The sequence below is a fragment of the Mytilus californianus genome, unplaced genomic scaffold (assembly GCF_021869535.1).
Source record: "Mytilus californianus isolate M0D057914Y unplaced genomic scaffold, xbMytCali1.0.p SCAF_12, whole genome shotgun sequence".
Lineage (NCBI taxonomy): Eukaryota > Metazoa > Mollusca > Bivalvia > Mytilida > Mytilidae > Mytilus > Mytilus californianus.
Genome location: NW_026262604.1, coordinates 55,790,013 through 55,811,091, shown reverse-complemented (window position 1 = coordinate 55,811,091; position 21,079 = coordinate 55,790,013). Strand labels below are relative to the sequence as shown.

The window sequence follows — 21,079 nt, the reverse complement described above, 5'->3', positions numbered from 1 at the left end:
TGCATTCTGACAGACAATAATAGGTTACTTAGGTTGGTAACATATTTTCTTTAATTATTTTACAAAAAATGGAGAATGTGTCCCCATGGACACAGATATGGGGACACAGATGATGCCCCCCCCCCCCCCCCCCCCTTTGCATACAACATTATAAAGGGACATAACTCAGGAACAATAAATGTGACGCTACCCAAATTTGTACTTGATCTGAGTTTTGTGGTAATAAGTATTGTGTAAAGATTTCATAATGTTTGGTTGGGGCAAACTTAGGTTACAGAACGGAAACTAAAATTTTGCAAATGGTTAAGGTGACCCCACCAAAATTCAAACTTGATCTTTATTTTGTGGTAATAAGCATTGTGTATAAGTTTCATAATATTTGGTTGAAGCAAACTTAAGTTAGAGAGCGGAAACTAAAAAATTTTGCAATTTTTCCATTTATAAAGGGGCATAACTCTAGAACAGATTAAGTGACGCCACCAAAATTCAAACTTGATCTGCATTTTGTGGTAATAAGCATTGTGTATAAGTTCCATAATATTTGGTTGAGACAAACTTGTTAAAGAAAGAAAACTAAAAATTTTGCAATTTTTCCATTTATAAAGGGACATAACTCTAGAACGGTTAAAGTGACGGCACTAAAATTCAAACTTGATCTGTGTTTTGTAGTAATAAGCATTGTGTATACGTTTCATAGTATTTGGTTGGAGCAAACTCAAGTTAGAGAACGGAAACCAATTTTGGAACGTATGGACGTACGTACAGACAGACAGACAAGGGTAAAACTTAATGCCCCCTCCGCTACGGCGGGGGCATAAAAACTGACAGTATAAACATGATAAAGGGAAATGTTCTGGATTTTAACATTGCTCAACCAAAAAATGTCTATAAATGTAATAGGGTTAGCATAAAAAATAAGGCAGGATTCATAGCATCAACATATAAGGTAGGTAGGGAGGAAGGAATCATAGCATCAAACTATTGGGTAGGTAGGGAGGCAGGATTCATAGTATCAAAATATAAGGTAGGTTGGGAGTCAGGAATTATAGTATCAAAAAAAAGGGTAGGTAGGGAGCCAGGAATCATAGCATCAAAATATAAGGTAGGTAGGGAGGTAGGAATCATAACACCAAAATATAAGGTAGGGAGGGAGGCAGGAATCATAGCATCAAAATATAAGGTAGGTAGGGAGGTAGGAATCATAACATCAAAATCTAAGGTAGGTAAGGAGGCAGGAATCAGTACTTAATAATTTTGGGCCTAATATAAATATTACTCTTACCTGACATTAGAAGAAGGAAATCAAGAGGCAATAGTTGTAAGCCATACAAATGTTGCATTATTATCTATATACATGCATTTGTAATGTACAAAAAAACTGCTTGCAGGATAAAAAGACCTTTCTTCTGATTAAAGGAACAGGATAGAGGTTTTTGTATAGTAATATGTACATTATATATTGACGTAATATCAATGTCAAACATCTGCTACACCTTGATCACTTACATGCAGTACAAAACTAGGACAAACAAAATAGATTTATTAAAATACTGACAGCAAATCTTCCTAATAAATGTAATTTATCAAATGAGACTTTCACAGTGTGGCTAAGTAGTCAACATTGGTCTCATTCAAACACTTAATTTCTGTTATGGTCCCAACTGTTTTTTCACTAAATCTTTTGTTGATACCAAAGCTTTTTTGCTATATTCTGGAGTTTCTGCAAGAGTACTGAATGTAAGCTGTACACCTGTGAAAAAAATGGAACAAAATAAGTACACATGTACTAGATCATTAAATCATGAACAACTGAATACTTTTTTCTTATTATTTTGTGCTGTTCATTAAATCATGTAACTGATATCCATAGGACACTACTTGCATAATCACATTTCCATGTTCTGTGAACCAATTTTCAAGTTCATATGTCCCTAACTACATGGAAAACAACCATAACCACAAACTTTAACCTGTTAACGTACTGGTTTTTCTGTACAACATTTCAATTAAAATACTGATACAAACAAAGAGAGACAACTCATTAACTCCTGCTTTTCCATGTACATCTACAGCTCTGAATAAGCAAATTTAGCATACAGAAACTATTTACAGGAATCTCCCACATATACATATACAAAGTGGTCTACAACTGCTCTGGAAGTTTAAAGAAAGCATTTCCTGCAATATCCCCAACAACTATAGCAGGTCAAAATTTAACATTATCAAACCAACAATTATTTAAAATACTTTCACATTTGTTTCACAATATTAAACACAACTGATATATTGCAACTATATCTAGAAGATTTAAGCATCAGATATAACATTTAAAATAAGGATTAATATGATTTTAAAATTTGTTTATATAATATTTTGTACATAAACAACAATGCATCATAAGCCTCTAAAGGCTGTTTGGTATTAATATAGATTACATGGTTATTGACTATATCATGCTATATACATATGTTTTAAATTGTAATATATTGTGTTTCATGTACCATTCTCAATTTTACATGTACCAAGCTGTACTTAAAAATAAAAATATCTATCTATCTATCATTTCTTTGTTCAGTGAAATTTAAAATTAAGGGATCAAAAATGTAATAGTACAAATATTTTTAAAAGTTCATATCATAATCATGATAGTGAACATCTACATGTCAAATAAGTTTCAAGATAATGTTACCACAATTTCTTAATAAACTACCTTACCCAAAAAATTTAACTTGAAATATGAGATCACGTGGACACTGGAGATCGGGAAGACAAGATTATGTCCACTTACTATTATAGCCAGGGCATTGGCAACTCCCTGAGGCAAAGTTGGCTTTTAAACACTTCAACTGTTCTGGTCTTAATGAAAAATTTAAACATCTATATGCCTGTCAGATAAAATTTTGGCTTTCAAAACTGTTTGGGCTTGGTACATAAACACCTGGTTAATATCTCAGATGTTGCCAAATGTTCTAATGAAAATAGTTTAACAAATTTGTCATATGTTCAAGAGGCTCCCAAATGCTTGAATCGCTCACCTGGTAAAAATATGCAATTTTGATTTTACTATTATTACAATCAGTTATGTTTGCTTATTTGTAATTCATCTCATCTGTGGTCTCATTTTAGTGTGTTTTCCTAGAGTACAGAAAGTCGTGGGTTCCAACCCCAGCTGGGTCAAACCAAAGACTTAAAAATTGGTATTTTCTGCTTCACTACTGAACACATGGCATTTAATAGTAAAAGTAAACTATGATGACCTATATATGTAATCTTCTATGTCATTTGGTCTCTGATGGAGAATTGTCTCTTTGGCAATTATACCACATCTTTTTATCTTTATAAAGACTGGTCGGCTCAGAGTCAGAATAATGTGTCAGGGTAGGCTGACACATCTTCCTTCAGACTGTTACCTTGTGAACTAGCACTTTAAAACTCTGACATAACCAATTAAGTTTTCGTTCTGAATATGCATTTAATTTGCCACTGTATTTTAAACAGCCATCCATCCATCCTTATTTGTAATTCTTTTTTAGTGGCATTTTTGATGATCATTATCATGAAATTAGTGGGGGTAATTAAAAAAATAATACTTAAAGAAGTGATTTTTAGAAGAAAATAGAGGTATGATACTTAAACAAGTGATTTTCATGTCATTATCCCAGATTCAGTACAAGGTCATCACCTGACATGACCAGTCATCCTATAAACACAGATGTTGGTTCTGATAATTTTAGCAACATTATTAGTCCCTGGATCATTAGTATTATATATTTAAAGTAACAATAAAATTAAATCACTTAGTCTAGTGATTTATTTGTACTACTTAAATAGATGATTATTAAAGAAAGATTGATCTGATCTCTGAATGGCCACCCCACAGGGACTGGCTTGTGGCAAGGTCCATTATACCTTAATCTTAACTGACTATGACAGTCCTGCGGAAAGTCATTGGTTCTCTCTGGGGACCCTGGCTTCAATTTTCCTCAACCAAATAAAACTGGCTGCCATGATATAGCCAAGAGTGCTGAAAATGCCAATAATCAATCAATCAATTACATGGCCTGGCCATTATATAGTTTTGAGACTCCTAGGCCAACTACTTAAAAGTTACAAATTGCTATTTGATGTTATACCTGAATTCCAAGACTTTGGTAAATCTTCGTTTATCCCTTTCTTGACAGTTGTCACAATCTGTTAAACAAATGAAATCATGTATAAAAATACCATTGTTATGCACCAAATTCCCATTACAACAGGACAACGTCTTATCAGTGATACTGAAGAATTAATAAATTATATCTACATTTGACTAACTGAAACAAGAATATGTTTTATTTGGACAGAATGATGCCCTGTTCTCAAGTTTTTCTATCTCCATGTTTATTGAAGCATGAAATAATGGTCAAAATTGTAATTTCGGTAATATAAAAAGTTCATCTCACAATCAATCTGAGAGACAAAAATAACACATGATTAAGGACAAACATATGGATGGACAGACCAGAAAACAATTTTATTTATTAACATGATCATGATGATGAAAGTCCCACCACTGTCATAGCCAGGGCATAATGATATCTCATCAAAAAAATTATTACGACTGGATAATGTACTGGATATAAACCTAAAAGAGGTTATTGATGGAATAAACTTAAAAGGGAGTTTTGTTGGAATTGAACCTAAATTGTGGTATTGCTATAAGTTATAACTGAAGATATTTGCCAGTGTTATTTGTCTGGTTTATCCCATAGCCCAGGGTAGCATTTATAAACTGTCAAGTTCATAAAATGCTACCCCAGGGCACAGCCTGATACGACTGCAGAGGTCGAACCCTGAACCATTGGAGCAAGTATGGACACTACATTCAAGCTTGATACAGTTCTGAATTTGGATTGTGACAAATATTTGACATAGCATCAGTTTCTGACACTGAATGAATGTGGTCTAAGAACTTTACCTATTAATATGGTCCAATATCCAAAATCTGAATACATAAAATACATGCTTAGATTCAGCATACAAAAAACCCCCAAGAATTTAATAGATCACTTTTGAGTAATGTCTTTCATCGGAAAAGTTCATCAATTATTCACGCCTTTATGACGTCATTTACCAGATAGAGGAGCCAGCCAGTACCTCTGCACTATTAAAGTGTATCAAACGTCTTCCTGATCATCATTATGCAGGATAAACTAGAAATAATGTTTGGTCCGTAGGTACTTAATCATAATTTCATAATGACAGCAGTGCTGATTATCAATTATAAGAATTTAATTTGCAGTAGAATTTGTAAAGTATAGCATCATATTTTTTCAACCGTTCGTTCAACATGGGTAGGAAGTGACGATGCCCCTAAATACACAAATGATGTTCACTACAACCAAAGTTTTTGACGGAAATGCAACGAACTCGAAAGTGGTCTATTTTGATGAAATTAAACGAAGTTTAATTTTGTACCCTTGGGACCTCAATGTTCAGTCAGGGGTGCTACTTAAACAAGTGATTTCATCATCACTTATTTCAGTGATTTGATAAATTCAGTTATCACCTATTTAAGTGATTTTAGTGTTTTCTTTGATCTTCAAATGCTAATTTCATTGATTTTCCATATTTTCACAATCTTTTCTATAATTTTCCTACATAAATCAATTATCCCTTTTTCTTTGTATATTAATTTCACCAGTGGGCTTGGGCAGTAAGTTAGTGCGCTAAAGCTTTTAAAAGTACCCTTGGGAATTTTTCTGTAATCAAAAATTCATTAACTACTCTTACTATCAGACAAAGATCAACAATATTAGGTAACCTGATTGGTTTTCTTTAGAGTTAGAATGATCTACTTCAAGGTTATGACCTGATCTACAAACTATTCCAGTTTTTGCATATTTTAAAAAAAACTGTAAAAGTGTCAGGCTTATCAAGCAAAAGACAATTTCTGCATATACATAGTTGTTTTTTCAATGGAATTGTTGTCTTTTTACCAATAAAAAAATCAAGCTTGTGGGAAAAATATCAAGAAAAATGATATAAACACTTATTAAAGTGATTACATTTTAACTTCTAAAATTACTTGTTTCAGTGATTTTAAAAAGTCTGGGTGAAAATTTTTAATATTTCACAGCCAAAATCACTCGAGGGAGTGATTCTGAAATCACTTGTTTAAGTAGTACCCCTGACTGATGTTGACCAATCTGAATACGGGGCCCAAAAATCATACATCTAAATGCATGGTTAGATGCAGCATACCAAAGAATCCCATATACTCATTTTTTGTTGAAATCAAACAAAGTTTAATTTTGGACTCTGATTTGGACCAACTTGAAAACTGGGCCCAATTCAAAATCTAATTACATGTTTAGATTCAGCATATCAAAGAAACCATTGAAACAATTTTTGTTAAAATCAAACTAAGTTAAACATTGGACCCTTTGGACCTTAATGTGGACCAATTTGAAAACTGGACCCAAAATACCAAAACACGGTTAGATTCAGCATATCAAACAACCCTAAAAATTCAAGACTTTGAATGAAACCCTTTTGAAATTGGTCAACAAATAAGCAATTTATACAAAGTATTAGAAAAGTTCTGTTTTTGGCCCCTTTTTCCTAAACGGATAACATGGTTAAGGCCATAACCCCCCAAATCAATCCAAACCTTCCTTTTATGGTATATGAAACCTTGTGGTACAATTTCATGGAGAACCATTTATAGCAAAAAAATTATCTGCTATGGTAGGTCTTTTGGCAATTGAATCCATTTACCTGTTTGCTGTATTCATTTGTTGCAGATAAAACATTATTTCTGACTTTTTCTGCAGCCTTGCTGGCCTGTTGAGAATTTTTCCATACTCCCTGGTCCACTGTAACATAGACAGCAGCCCCACCAATGGCAAGCTTTGTTACTGCTCTGTAAAAAAAAATAATTATTTTATAAAAAAAAATATATTCAATTTACATGTTCTAATGTTCTTTGCATCAATCAACCCGATCAAAACAATGGTGCCCAGGACAAAAAAAAATATATATGTGTCTGTTTAAAAATTAGAGTAGAGGGATGGGGAAGGGGGAGATCTCACAAAAACATGTTTTTAACCAAGCTACATTTTTGCGTGTGTCCAAAGTAAGGAACCTCTGGCCTTTGTTAGTCTTTTATGTTCTTTTAATTTTGGTTCATTTGTATGTTTTGGAGTTTAGTGTGATGTCCATTTTCACTGAACTAGTATACATTATTATTTAGGGGCCAGCTGAGGCCAACCTCTGGGAGCAGGATTTTTCATTGCTGTGTTGAAGACCCATAGGTGGCCTTTGGCTGTTTTCTGCTCTTTGGTCGGGTTGTTGTCTCTTTGAAACATTCCCTGTTTCCATTCTCAATTTTATTAGGTATGTAGGTACATTGTGTAGTTCCATTTCTTTCTAATATGTGTCTATATTAACTTTTTACTGATATATATTTTGGAACCATGTGGTTATATATTTTTTAAACTTTGAGGCAACAGTGGTTGGTGCTTCAGCCTACTGAGCAATGCATGGTTTTATTGCAAGCTGTCATTTGAATCCAGATCATATGAACAATTCCATAATATATATGAATAAATATCAATACATCTGACTTAAACTTATTTCAGGCTGAAATAAAAGAAGGATGTGTCTATGAGGACAAGAATGCCCCCGCTCAATCTTCAAACAACCAAAAACAGAATGGACAGATGGACGGAAAGAAGGAAAGACAGAGGGTCAAAAGTAACACTTAATGCCCCTGTCGCCTACAGCGAGGGCATAAAAATATCTATGTAAAGTCTGTGACTATTTCAAAATTGAGTTGATACAATGTATAAGAACCCTACAAAACAGATCGAAACTCATCTTTTTAATTCTTATTTGAATGTTCCAAAATCAATCAAAATCTTATACATGTATGTATACATGCACTTGCATAATCTATATTTTTATGAAGAAAATAGCAGCATGCTGTATTTACACAATGTGTCCATTATTCATGTTATTGCATGAAATGCAAGGTGACAGTAACTTGTCCTCCACCAGTATAGTCGGCTATAAAAGGCCCATGTATAGTCAGGGGTACTTCTTATACAAGTGATTTAAAAAAAAAAAAAAACTTTATAAGTGATTTTTGAATTGAAAAATTGAAATTTTTTACAAAATCAGACACAGACTTTTAAAATCAATGAAACAAGTAATTTGAGCAGTAAAAATAAAACTTTAGTAAGTTTTTATAAAATGTTCTTGATATTTTTCACACAAGCTTGATTTTTGTATTGGTTAGAAGACATGGAAGACCAGGATTTCATTTGAAAAAAAAACAAACTATATATATACATGTACATGCAGAAATGATCTTTTACTCCATGAGCTTGTCAGTTTTTACAGTTTATTTGAAATATGCATAAACTGGAATAATTTGTAGATCAGGCCATAACCTTGAAGTTGATTATTCTAACAGGTTTGGAAAGATCCTCACAAATGGCCCTTGAAATGGGCTCTGTGTTGAAGGCTGTACTTTGACATATAATTGTTTACTTTTACACATTGTGACTTGGATGGAGAGGTGTCTCATTGGCACTCATACCACATCATCTTATTTCTACTATCTCCTTTTAAGGGTATTTTTCCAAAAATTGGGTATCAATTTACAAAAATCAAATTATTTTTTTTTTTGTACTGTACAGTCAGGGGTACTACTTGTACAAGCTATTTTTATTTACTTGAAGAAGTAAATATTAATATACTTATACAAGTAAATTTGTAAGATACTTATACAAGTGTATTTTATTTACTTGTATAGGTAAATTATTTTAATGGCTTAGTTATGTCCCTTAGACATTCAGATTTTTTTACTTATGCAAGTAAAAAAGTCATACTATCTTCTTTTCTTGAATTTCTCAGGACTTCTTTGGTCTAATAGCATTTTCAATTGTCTGTCCTTTGCAGATGTCTTTTCTATGTTACTTATCATTTAAGTGCAATTTCATGGACAGTGAAAATCTCATTGCGTGAACCCCTGAGGGTTCACGCATATTAATTAGTTAGAAATATAGTCTATGGAGGAATATTCGGAACCTTAATTATTGTTCATTCGGAACATTTATTCTCCTTATCTGTATTAGCTTCCTGCAATTAAGAGCACCTCCATACGGAGCATTTAAGATATCTAAAACTTGGCAATAAAGAACTTTACACAGATAGGTAACTCACTTATATGCTATATGTAATAAAAGATATAGTTGATAAAATCTATGTAGAAAAATAGAAATAGATTCCAATACGTATAACATGTATAATTCTTAAAGAATAATAATGATTCAAAACATGGACACATGTACCTCAGTCTTTCAAAAATTCATTAAATTAATCTAGAAATAATTAATGAGACATTGAGTAATGCCGGTCAACTAGTAGGAGACATTAATTAATGTTCCTTACAACTGATCATCAATAAGTGTAACTCTACCACGAGACGCATTGAGAGATTAAATGATCTAATATAAAATCAATTTCGAAGAGGCATAACTTTTAAGTTCAAGATACAAAAGATTTCATTAATAAAACACACGAGGTAAAAAGGGAATGCATTCTTATTGCCTATGATGAAACGTAAATATACACAAATATGATCATTGATAATTTAAAAGAAACAGTTATCAATGCAGAAGAATTAATTGACACAAAAGAATATCCTTTAAAGATTCTCAATGAAAAAGATTAAACTGCATTTGTTTAATTAATTCTAAAAAACAATAAATTTGAGTTTAATGGAAAGTTATACAAACAAGTTATCTCCATATATAGGTGGTATATTTTCACCATCATGCACATATCTGCATCTGTCTGTTATATTAATAAATATCGTAGATAAGTTCAAATGGAAAGAAAACATCAAATTACACTGTCAATATAGAGATGACGGTGTTATGGTCTTCACAGGCAAGATTTCTTTAACATAGCGAACAAAATTTCCCCTATACTTAAGTTCACATATGAGATAGTTGTTGGGAGACCCATGCTTAAAAAGTTAATTTTATAAAAGAATCATGAATAGGTAATACTCATCTTCCTGTTATTTTATATGTTTTTGGACAATTGCTAATATATCCTCGCAAACCACATACCGGTAGTAATTTATAATAGTTTGTACATGTTGTAATGCCAAACATCGAGGAATATATCAATCCTCAATTTGTTTAATTTCATCATGTTCATTGACCATAAGTTTTAAATAAATAGTGAGTTATCGCCTCAACTCCAAAGAATAACTATCACTCAGAGTCTGTAAATCGTTTCATATCGTTAGAATTATTTTAAGGACTCAAACGTATATTCATTTATGAACCATTTCGATGTGACTTGTAAATTCTGCATTTAACACACGTAAAAGGTGCCTTTGAATTTCATCGTAATTTCCAGAACCTAACTTGTATTTTTATATAAGAATAAGTATGGTTTCTATAAATAAAAAAGGAAGATGTAGTATGTTTGCCAATAAGACAACTCTCTACTAGATACCAAGTGACGTAGAAATGAACAGCTATTTGTCACCGTACGGCCTTCAACTATGAGAAAAGCAAAACCCATACAGCATAGTAAGCTATAAAAGGCCTCAAAATGACAATGTAAAACAACTCATACTTGAAAACTAACTACCTGATTTCATCGCGGTCATTTATTATAATTATTGCTTTTGTTTCCTTATTTATATTTAAGTTTGATAAAAAATTAGAGCCTTAATTACTATCAATAGACAAATGATAGAAATTCATTATCTTATTTCTGACTGTATCTATCATCACTCAGTCTCTATAAAAGACATTCATTATTTTATTTCTGACTCTGTATTAGTATTTCACCACTGCTGCATTGCATATGCATAATCATTTTTTCTGTTATACGACATCAAAAACATCAAGCCCAAACATTTAATTTTTCTTTCAGAATCGTCAACATACCACTAAAATATATTACAAAATATAAATTTTGTTGTAGCATCTTATTTCTGCATTTTACACACCATCCAGATATGAACTATTGAAATAAAAACATTCCTTATCTCCCTACTTTATATTTAACACCACTCTCAACATGCCATAATTGTCCTGATTTACAAATGTACAATAAAAAGAAAATATTATTCTCCCCACACATGGTAATGAAAATACTGAGATATAATTTACAATTCAGTTGAAATAATAATTAGCATAAAAAATGTTCTAAGGTTCACGTATTGACTTTTTTTAAAAAAAAAGCAACTTGTTTGTCGGTTATCTTCAAAAAATTGCTCATTTACAAGCCTCCAAGGGTCAATTTTTGAAGGCCTTTCGCAATTGCTTAAGATCTTTGCGCAATTAGTTTCTTAGTAGAATTAATGAGATGAAACATTGAACTCTAATAAAAAATTATGATTGAACTAACCAGAGAAAAATTGTTTAAGGCATGATTTTACATTCCAAAACTTGAGAATTTTAGGGATTGTAAAAAAAATTACTTATACAAGTAAATTTTTGGAGGAAATTCAGGGGAGATTATTCAAACTTTATAAGAAAATATTAATATAACAAATTTACTTATATAACATGTATACATGGTATAAGTATATATATTATTATTTACTTCTTCAAGAAAATAAAAATAACTTGTACAAGTAGGACCCCAGACTGCCATATATAGTGGGTTATTTTCTGCAATTTTGGCAACTAAACATGTTAAATAAAAATAGGGAAAATAAATTCTGTGGAAATTTAGGCATACGTTCGGTACTTCCAAGTAGGTTAAGCATTTTGTCAACAATCTATATTTTTCCTATGGGCAGGTCTATAACGTTAATTGTTAGTTTCAAAAACATAAATATCAAATGGCATTGTACATACATGTATTTTATAAAATGAGTCTTGAGTTGTAATTAAACTCTATACCCTCATTAATTAGTGTCAAATAATAAAAGAGTGTAAGGTACTCTGTCAGGTATTTGACCTTTATTAATTAGTGTCATATTATATAAGAGTTGATACTTTTATAACCTAATTTATAAGTACATTACATCAAAGGTACGGTCAATTTCGTAACTAATCAAGGCAGATTCCATAAAGAAAAGAAAATTTCCGTTAAAAAGAACAAATTAAGAAAAAATACTACTAACTGTTATTTGAATGATAATATGTGAATGTTTTATTGAATAGTAATGTTAAATAAAGCAAGAAAACCAATTATTGGATATGATTGTTTCCATTAAAAGTAGAAATGATCAAAACAAGTTGAAAAATGTGAAATGTTTGACGGAAATTACTTCCCATTTTTTGACACAAGGTTTATGTTTTACAATGCTTTAAGTTGACACTGGTATAATGGTTTTTATTAGTGTAGTCTGATTATTCAAACATCCCTGTTTCCAAATCTTTTGCTTTTCTTTTGTTAAAAACATCTGTGATATATATTTTTTTCAATTTCAAATACCTTGCTTATTAGATGCTCGTCTGTCAATAAATGTTATGATAGCAACATGTTCATAAAATCTTGCCACATCATTGTAGGTACTTATATAGGCCTGTTAAAATTGTATTTCATAATGTACATTAAACATACATATTTTGGATCTTTCAATTTACTTTATTTAATCAATAGTTTTATCAAATCTGTTGCTAACATAAGTTCTGTCAAACTTGTCATCTTATGTTAGCAACATTTGGATGTGCTACAAATTATAGTTGTCTGTCCTGGGTTGAAATCTTGTTAAATGTCAGGCGGCAGTATTTTGCAGGAGTTCTTAATATGACTTTCAACTAGGATAAGATCTCCAATGTTAGTTAAAAATCTCAAATATATACATTGATATATTGTCCGTCAAATTCATTTATGTTAGCACAATCTTATGTTAGCAACAAGTCCGTCAATATCTTATGTTAGCAACACTATTTAGTCTGTCAAATCTTATGTTAGCAACAATAATGTCCGTCAAATCTTATGTTAGCAACAAAAAAGTCTGTCAAATATTATGTTAGCAACAAAAAGTCCGTCAAATATTATGTTAGCAACAAAAAAGTCCGTCAAATATTATGTTAGCAACAACTTCATTTCTGTCAAATCTTATGTTAGCAGCATTGTTCATGTCCGTCAAATCTTATGTTAGCAACTCCAAGATAATCCTTTTTTAAAGTTATTACAATTCCTTTTTTATTGGTGCAGATGTTAAGAAATATTTTATTCCAATTTGCCTTTCATATTTAAGCAAGATATACATCCAAACCTTGAAAATACTGAAGATATCAGGATTGTTTGTGTTGCTAACATAAGAATTTTCCGTCAAAATGTCTGTCAATTTTGTTATGATAGCAACATTTTTTTAAGGTGTTCTTTATTTAAAAAATATAATGTGAATAGATCTATTTTTTGTCATAAATGTTTACTTATATAAGTATAACATGTATTCCGAAACAGAACTCCATTGGTGTTGATTTTGTTAAACATAATTTTGGGAATTTTTCAACTTTCTTATTTGGAATCTGCCTCAACCGTAACGTTTACGATCAATTTCATAACTAATCAAATGTAACAATTACAAGTAGCTTATACACCTGTGACAAATATCTAAGTTGCGGTATTCTATTGATTAACTGTATCAGAATATAATCAATAAATAACAATCAGAATGAAAAATTATCATGATTATTTAATCATTGCAATAGACACTTTTTTGATTGACTTTTTTTTACTTCAACCATTTCAGTATCCAACAAAATATTCAATTGGGAATTGAGAATCCCATGAATACGCCAAAATAAAAACCGTATTCTAAGTTGCCCCTAAATCGTGAAATTTTACACCCGCGAAAAAACCAGTTATACTGTATTTCATCATAATGGCTATCATGGCACAAATATTTGTATAAATGTCAACATTTTTCCTTTTGAAACCATATTTCAAATGAGAACTAATTACAAAGATAATGGTCTATGAAAAACCTACTTTTTGAAGGCTATCAACTTTTCCCTGGACAGTCAGGGAAATTACTGAAATAAATGATTTACAAATTACTTATTTAAGTAGCAAATTCCAAATTTTTTCACAAATTGTGATTATGTAGTTTTACCAAAATCTTAAACATATAGGTTTAGATTATATCTTATTATTATTATTAGTAAAATTGGAAAAAAATGATCCTTTTTCTTCTTTTAAATAGCAAGGTTTATGCCTTTGATGCAATCATTTAGCTGTAAATTCTATATTGCTATAATGAAGGCTTAACATAATGAACTGATACTTTCTTAACAGATTTTTCCCAGCAGTGGGAGTAATTTTCCTGTAAAATTCAAGGTTTCATCTTACAGATTATGTAATAAATTTTACTGTTTGCGATCAAAATTTCACTGTTCTGGGGTGTTGAAATTAGTGGGGGTAGTTAAAATAATGATACTTAAAGAAGTGTTTTTTTGGAAGAAAATAGAGGTATGATACTTAAACAAGTGATTTTCATGTCATTATCCAAGATACAGTACAAGGTCATCACCGAACATGACTGGTCATCCTATCAACCATGTCAACACAGATGTTGGTTCTGATAATTTTAGCAATATAATTAGTCCCTGGATCATTAGTATTGTATATTTAAAGCTACAATAAATTAAATCACTTAGTCTAGTGATTTATTTGTACTACTTTTAAAAATAGGTGATTATTAAAGAAAGACAACTCTTACTTCCAACATTTGTGGACAAAATGTTACTTGAATCAGTGATTTAAAAATCACTTATTTAAGTAAGTCCCCTGACTGCTGGATGATATTTCTGTTATGGTGGCTATGGGAAAAATGTTGTCATCTACCTTAATGTCTGTGCCATAACAGCAAGGATCTTACCAATCACTGAAAATTAAAACCCTTTTTGGGGTACAATACCCATAAATGGGAATAAAACCCATTTATGAGGATCTTTCCCAACCGGTTCCAAGTATAAAGAAAACCAATCATGTTACTTTAAAATCTTGACCTTTGTCTGTTTGTATGAGTAGTTAATGAATATTTGATTACAGAAATATTCCCAAGGGTACTATTTAAAGCTTTAGCACACTAACTTACTGTTCAAGTGCACTGCTAAAATTAACATACAAGAGAAATGGAGAATTGATCTCTGTAGGCTAGTTACAATGTGCGTGTACAAAAAAAATTGTCATTTAATGGAAAAATAATGAAATTAGCATATTTGAAGATCGAAGTTAAACAAGGTGGCCTCATGCATTGTGTCATGGTAGTGTGTTCGCCTCGAGTGAGGGAGGTTGTGGGTTTCAAACCCCATCAAGGTCAAACCAAATACTTTAAAATTGGTATTTGCTGCTTCTCCACTAAGCACGTGGCATGAAGGAGTAAAAGCAAACACTGGTAGGCCCAGAGTCAGAATAATATGTCCAGGTAAGCATGGTAAGGTGATATGTCTTCCTGCAGACTGCTTGGATTGTTATCTTGTGAACTAGCACATTTAAAATCCAGTTCAGCATGTCAGTCCAGGGCTCACACTACTTCAGAATCATAGGGAGAAGTGACTTCTCTTTTTGAAATTGAGAGGGAGAAGTGGATAGATTTTAAAGAGAAGTGCTTGTTCGCTTGCGGGGCTACAATGTTTGGATTTTACAATAATACATTAAGGGCCATATGTATCTTATCTTTTTTATATTGTTCAATTTGTACCTGGGTATACAATTAACATGATTAAAGTAACTTTTCAAATTTAAAGTTGTTTAATTTTATCATATCTAGTTGCACAATCAAATGAGTTCTCTTGTCAGAAAAACAATTAAATATCTGGCAATGAAAAAAATTAAAATTCAATTAAAAAAACTACTCTGTTATCATGTTCATGAAATTAATGATTTCTCATTAAAAAGATATATAAATTTAACAATTAAGCTTGGACATAATATGATTTTATTAGTGTAATAGTCCCAGAGTTGAGCAACTTTAACTTATAAATTGAAACAATGCATATATACATGGAAATATATACATTAATCAAGAAGATCTAACCAAAAGTATGTTAATGCCTGTGGAATGCGTAATTTTTTCTTTTGGGACCAATTTTTGTCTGTCAGCAGTGCCATTCATGTGTCCGTAGTCATTATCGCAAGAATCTGGATTTCAGTCATTTGTCAGTCATAGTGGGTCCGTTTCCGATGAAATTCCAACTCCGATCCGTAGTTGTACAATAATATGCCCAATAATTTAAATGTCGGACGAAGAAAAATTTACAAAAATAAACAATGTTTGACACGCTATTTGGAAAGGAATATGACGTTTTTAATGCAATACATGGATAACAAGTTTACTTCAGGCAAATTTCATCAAGTTTTAATGAAGTAATAACTTATTTTGCCAAAAGTTAGAATGATTTGATGTACGTTCTTGTGTAACAAGTACCGGAAGTGATAACAAATTGTGTTTATGAAATAACATGCCACCAGCTTATAAATCAATGCTTTAACCTCTTTTTTGAAGAAAATAAATCGTTTATGCCTTGAATTTCTTTACTTTAAATGAAAATTGCTGTTTCGTCAACTTGGTAAAAATTGAATATTGCCAAAGACGAAAGCGACTGAAAGCGAGTATCGTAAACAACAGGGCGACTTGTTTTCTCTTTTGGGGGTCGGGAAAAGGGAAGTGACGGATGGGAAAGCGACTTCTTCGCCCTAGTCGCCTGGTAGCGTGAGCCCTGTCAGTCTAGTACAAAGCACAGTTAATATTAATTTTACATTAACATGTCCCTGCCCTAATTATACATATATTAATATGCAGCTCGACGATAAGCAACCATCCATCATCATCATCAAAGGAAACAACAAAATCTCTTAAATAGGTGATTTACTAAAATTTTCAAACAGAACTTTAAACAGGTTGGGAAAGATCCTTATAAATGGGTACTATCCCTATTTATGGCTATTGTACCCCAAATCAGGTATCAATTTACAGTGATAAAAAATAAATTTTTGTATTTCTTCATGATAGCTGTCAGGGCCCAAATATTCATATAAATGGCAACATTTTTCCTTTAAGACCACGGTCCAAATGAGAATTGGTTACAAAGATAATGGCCTCCAAAAATCCTACTTTTTGAAGGCTGTAAACTTTTATCCTGATGATATTTCAGTTATGGTGTCTTCAGGCTAAATGTTATCCTTTACCTTAATGTTTGGGGTACAAGTTAAATCGACACCTGGTCAAATTGGCACCCATAGAAAAAGTCAAATCGGCACCTGGTCAAATAGGCATCTAGACAAACCGGCACCTAATTAACATGATTAAAGCCATTTCAGCATTTGGCTAGTCAATTTGGTACCAAATATTTTTACCCTTTTAAGTGAGGTATGGAGAGAATAGTTTTTCGGTTTTATTCATATATATTTTTTTGCAAAACTAACAATTTTTTAGGTTAATTAAAAAGATACATTTTGCATATCTTTAAAAAATCAGCACATGTAATTCATGTAATTTTAAGCAGTTAAAATACACCATAAAAAATCAGTTGATTTGCTGTTTGACGTTTTCTCAATATTTTATTAATAGTATTTTGATTGTTATCATTTTAAAAACTTATGAACTTATATTAATCAAAAAGAATAACCCATTTGTTGTTTTAAATATTTCAGGTAGTTTTTGCTGTTTTCAATAATATAAAAAACTTAAATTAAACAGAGAAGCTGTAACCCAAGCTGTTGATTAATCCACAGATGAGGATAAAAACAAACTTACTCATTGTAATTTAAATTGGTTTTTTTTTCTGAATTTCCTGTCTACTTGTATAAAAACAATGTGCAGTTGTCATGAAATAGAAGTTATAAATGTTATACAATAACTTCCAATAGGAACAGATATTAAGGCACTGTTAATAACAAAGTTTCCATTTGAACATCTGATATGCATGATATGCGTGACAAATACATTTGAATACGTTGACACCTCAAGCATGTATGTCAAGTGAAATTATTTTTAAAAATATAAAAAAAACTGGAGTCTTCAATAGTTTAAATTTACTTGCAAAACATTATGTAAATCATGGGTGCCGAATTAACCAGATCCCGATTTGACTAGGTGCCCAATTGACTTTATCATTACCAGGTGATGATTTGACCTTTGACCAGGTGCCAATTTAACCAGGTGATGAAGTAACTAGAATTCAATGTTTGCGACATGACAGAAAATATTTGTAAATCCAAAGTTTATATTTTTATCACTGAAAATTGATACCCATTTTGGTGTATAATCATGATAATACCCATAAATGAGATATTTCGTAACTAATCAAGTTATTTATGAGGATCCTCCTCAACCTGTTAAACAGTCGACAACATCTTTTGTTCTTTTTTAACTGGAAGAAGAAGAAGAAATCACTAAAAGAGTTGATACATGTTGACAAATGGTTGATAATGAAATCACTGGTTTTCAAGTCAAACCCCTGACTAGTCCATATAATTATGAAGTCTTGAAACTGGCGTCACAGCAAAAAATAAAAATAGTTTTTCAAGACGGCATAATTATTTGGACTTACCATGAATGATCAGACACTTGTTTCTTTCCATGGGAAGGTCGACTATCCATCGATAGAAACAAGTGCCTGTGACTGATCATGCTGATGTAACGTATTATTACATAAGGTTTCATTTGATATTGTTTCGGTAGAACAGATGGTTCACACGCATATATTGTTACAATCTATAACCATTATAGTTGTCTCACTGTTAAGTGTTTTACAGCACCGAAATTTTCATAATAACACTTAGAACGTACTTGAAAATTGTCAATGCCATCTCTGAGTAACTTCCCCTGAAATTAAGGTCTGCCTAAGTACCTTTCCTCATTTGATAATAATCAGGCCTGCTACGTACCTATATATATATATATATATATATATATATTTATTCAAGATAAAAAAGGCATGAATTTGACAGATACAAAATATTACAGAGACACAGATACAGCACTAGACATAGTTTATAGACACTAAAATGATATACCTCAACTAAAGAATGTAATGATTTAATTTAGCAAGTAAAAAAAAAAAACAATAGTGGGCAATTATTTGATTTATATAAAAGTTGTACATGTTACTATATAATCTACTAGCTACAAACTACAGCTAGGTATAGTAGGTCAAATACGTAATTTTAACATAAAAACCGTCTTGAAAGAAAACTTTGAAATAGCCTCAACATAAAATATAACGTACTCTAGCTGCAGCGGCATGTACATGCCCAGAACAAATCGGAGACAAACCGACCAGATGTGAAATAACACTGATCTAAGACTTATATTGACCAATACACCAGTCATAAGAAATAAACTGGAGGTCATATGTCGCCTATTTGAATACATATCATCATGTCATTGCATGAAGACAAAATATTACAAAAAAGAAATAAAAAGCATGTAGAGATAAAACAATATTGTATCCTACAAATTTGGAAAATATCTGTGTTCTTTAATTTTTATTTCATTTGTCTCTAATCTTTATATTTATTGCCCATTATTCTGAATTCTTTATATTTCAATACCCCATCATTCTCTATTCTTAATTTGTTTGTGCTATTTTTCTGTATTCTTTGGGTGTTTTTTTGCCATTTATTCTGCACATTTGCCCATTATTCTCTAGACCCACACGGACCATCTGAAAATTAAAGTACAAACATATGAAGAAGATATGCTCTCGACAAATAGATTAGGCTTAACATGGAAAATATAATCCTAGATTTAGTTATCAAATTGAGAAAAAATAAGGTTTATTGACCAATTGTCGAAGCCAAGATCCACTCCTCGATCGTTTCCTCGATTATGACCGCTGATTACCAAATGCGACTTTCGAATGTTTTCTTGTCATGATCAGCACGAAGTGTGGCACTCGTGGAGGAGAGTATGTTACAACCGGCAACGGGCTTCCGAGACACCCGCGATTCCAACGGTTTTTGGCGGGATTTGTGTTGCTCATTCTTTAGTTTTCTGTGTGTTTTTTTTTTAGTCCGGAACAAATTTAGATCAGAAGATGTGGTATGAGTGCCAATGAGACAACTCTCCATCCAAGTCACAATGTATAAAAAGTAAACAATTAAAAAACCCACATATGACTAAACACCGATAACCATTTAAAAAATGTTCCAGTCTGGGAATATGCACATTAACATTATATGTTCTTTAAGGTCGTGCTGTTATTATGTTTCAAAATATATTTTATTAGTCATTATTATCTTGAAATAAAATTTATATAAATGACGCCTGTGGGAAAACGATGGACGAGGATCTGGTTGGCAAGGCTGATATGCATAAAACCACTTGAGGTTATTAAGATATCTAATCGAAGTACTAATTCATAACGTTTGCGCGCAGCTTTTGATTGTAATTTATCGTAGGACATGTAAAAAAATTCGTCCGTTCGGAACATATCTAAACTTAAGTAGTTTTATGAATATCAGCCCAGGTCCTTAATTTCTGTACTCGTAAAATTTTTAGGGCATTTTTTCTTTTTCTTTAAAAATAGTACCTATTCTGTAAAATTATCATGAACTTTCAGATAATTTTACTATTATTTTTTTGCTGCAATTACATGATTTCTTTATTCTGTATATCATGTATATTGTTTATTTCTCATTTTCTGTTATCAATATTATATATTACCCAATTCTTTTTTTCCACAGTTATTCTTTAGAGGAGGTACGACAATCTACACACGACACGCATATTTGTCTTATATTATCGACCAGTCGCATTGTTAATGTGTCATTTATTATAAGCAGTTCATGGTGTGAACATCCCTTGGGTCGATACATTACATTTGCGCACATTATCACTACATTTGCACCCAAAAATTCATAACGTTTGCGCGCCGCTTTTGATTGTACATCTGATAAACAGAGAAAACGTTCTAGTTTTTTCTTGTCAGATCACTGTTTGCCGCTGTGTGATAAACAGAAAAAAAGTTCTAGTTTTTTTATCATGTCAGATCACTGCTTGCTGCCGTGTGATCATCAGAGAGAAAGTTCAGGTTTCTTGTCCTGTCGATCAGATCACTGTTTGCTGTGGTGTGATAAGCAGAGAGAAAGTTGT

General features: G+C 31.7%; 1 protein-coding gene and 1 long non-coding RNA gene across 2 annotated transcripts; one reads left to right on the top strand and one right to left on the bottom strand.

The window, feature by feature from the left end:
* The first annotated feature begins 311 nt into the window (after positions 1-311).
* Positions 312-1,611, top strand: LOC127722054 (uncharacterized). Its single transcript, XR_007991619.1, has 2 exons — positions 312-1,114; positions 1,154-1,611. It is a non-coding gene; the product is annotated as an uncharacterized LOC127722054 (long non-coding RNA).
* LOC127722053 (uncharacterized) lies at positions 1,526-18,853 on the bottom strand. Its single transcript, XM_052228900.1, has 4 exons — positions 18,773-18,853; positions 6,760-6,904; positions 4,134-4,191; positions 1,526-1,750 (listed from the first exon to the last, which is right to left on the bottom strand). Exons 1-4 carry the CDS (start codon positions 18,790-18,792, stop codon positions 1,650-1,652), a joined length of 324 nt encoding a protein of 107 aa, XP_052084860.1. The 5' UTR covers positions 18,793-18,853; the 3' UTR covers positions 1,526-1,649.
* Between the last annotated feature and the right edge of the window lie 2,226 nt (positions 18,854-21,079).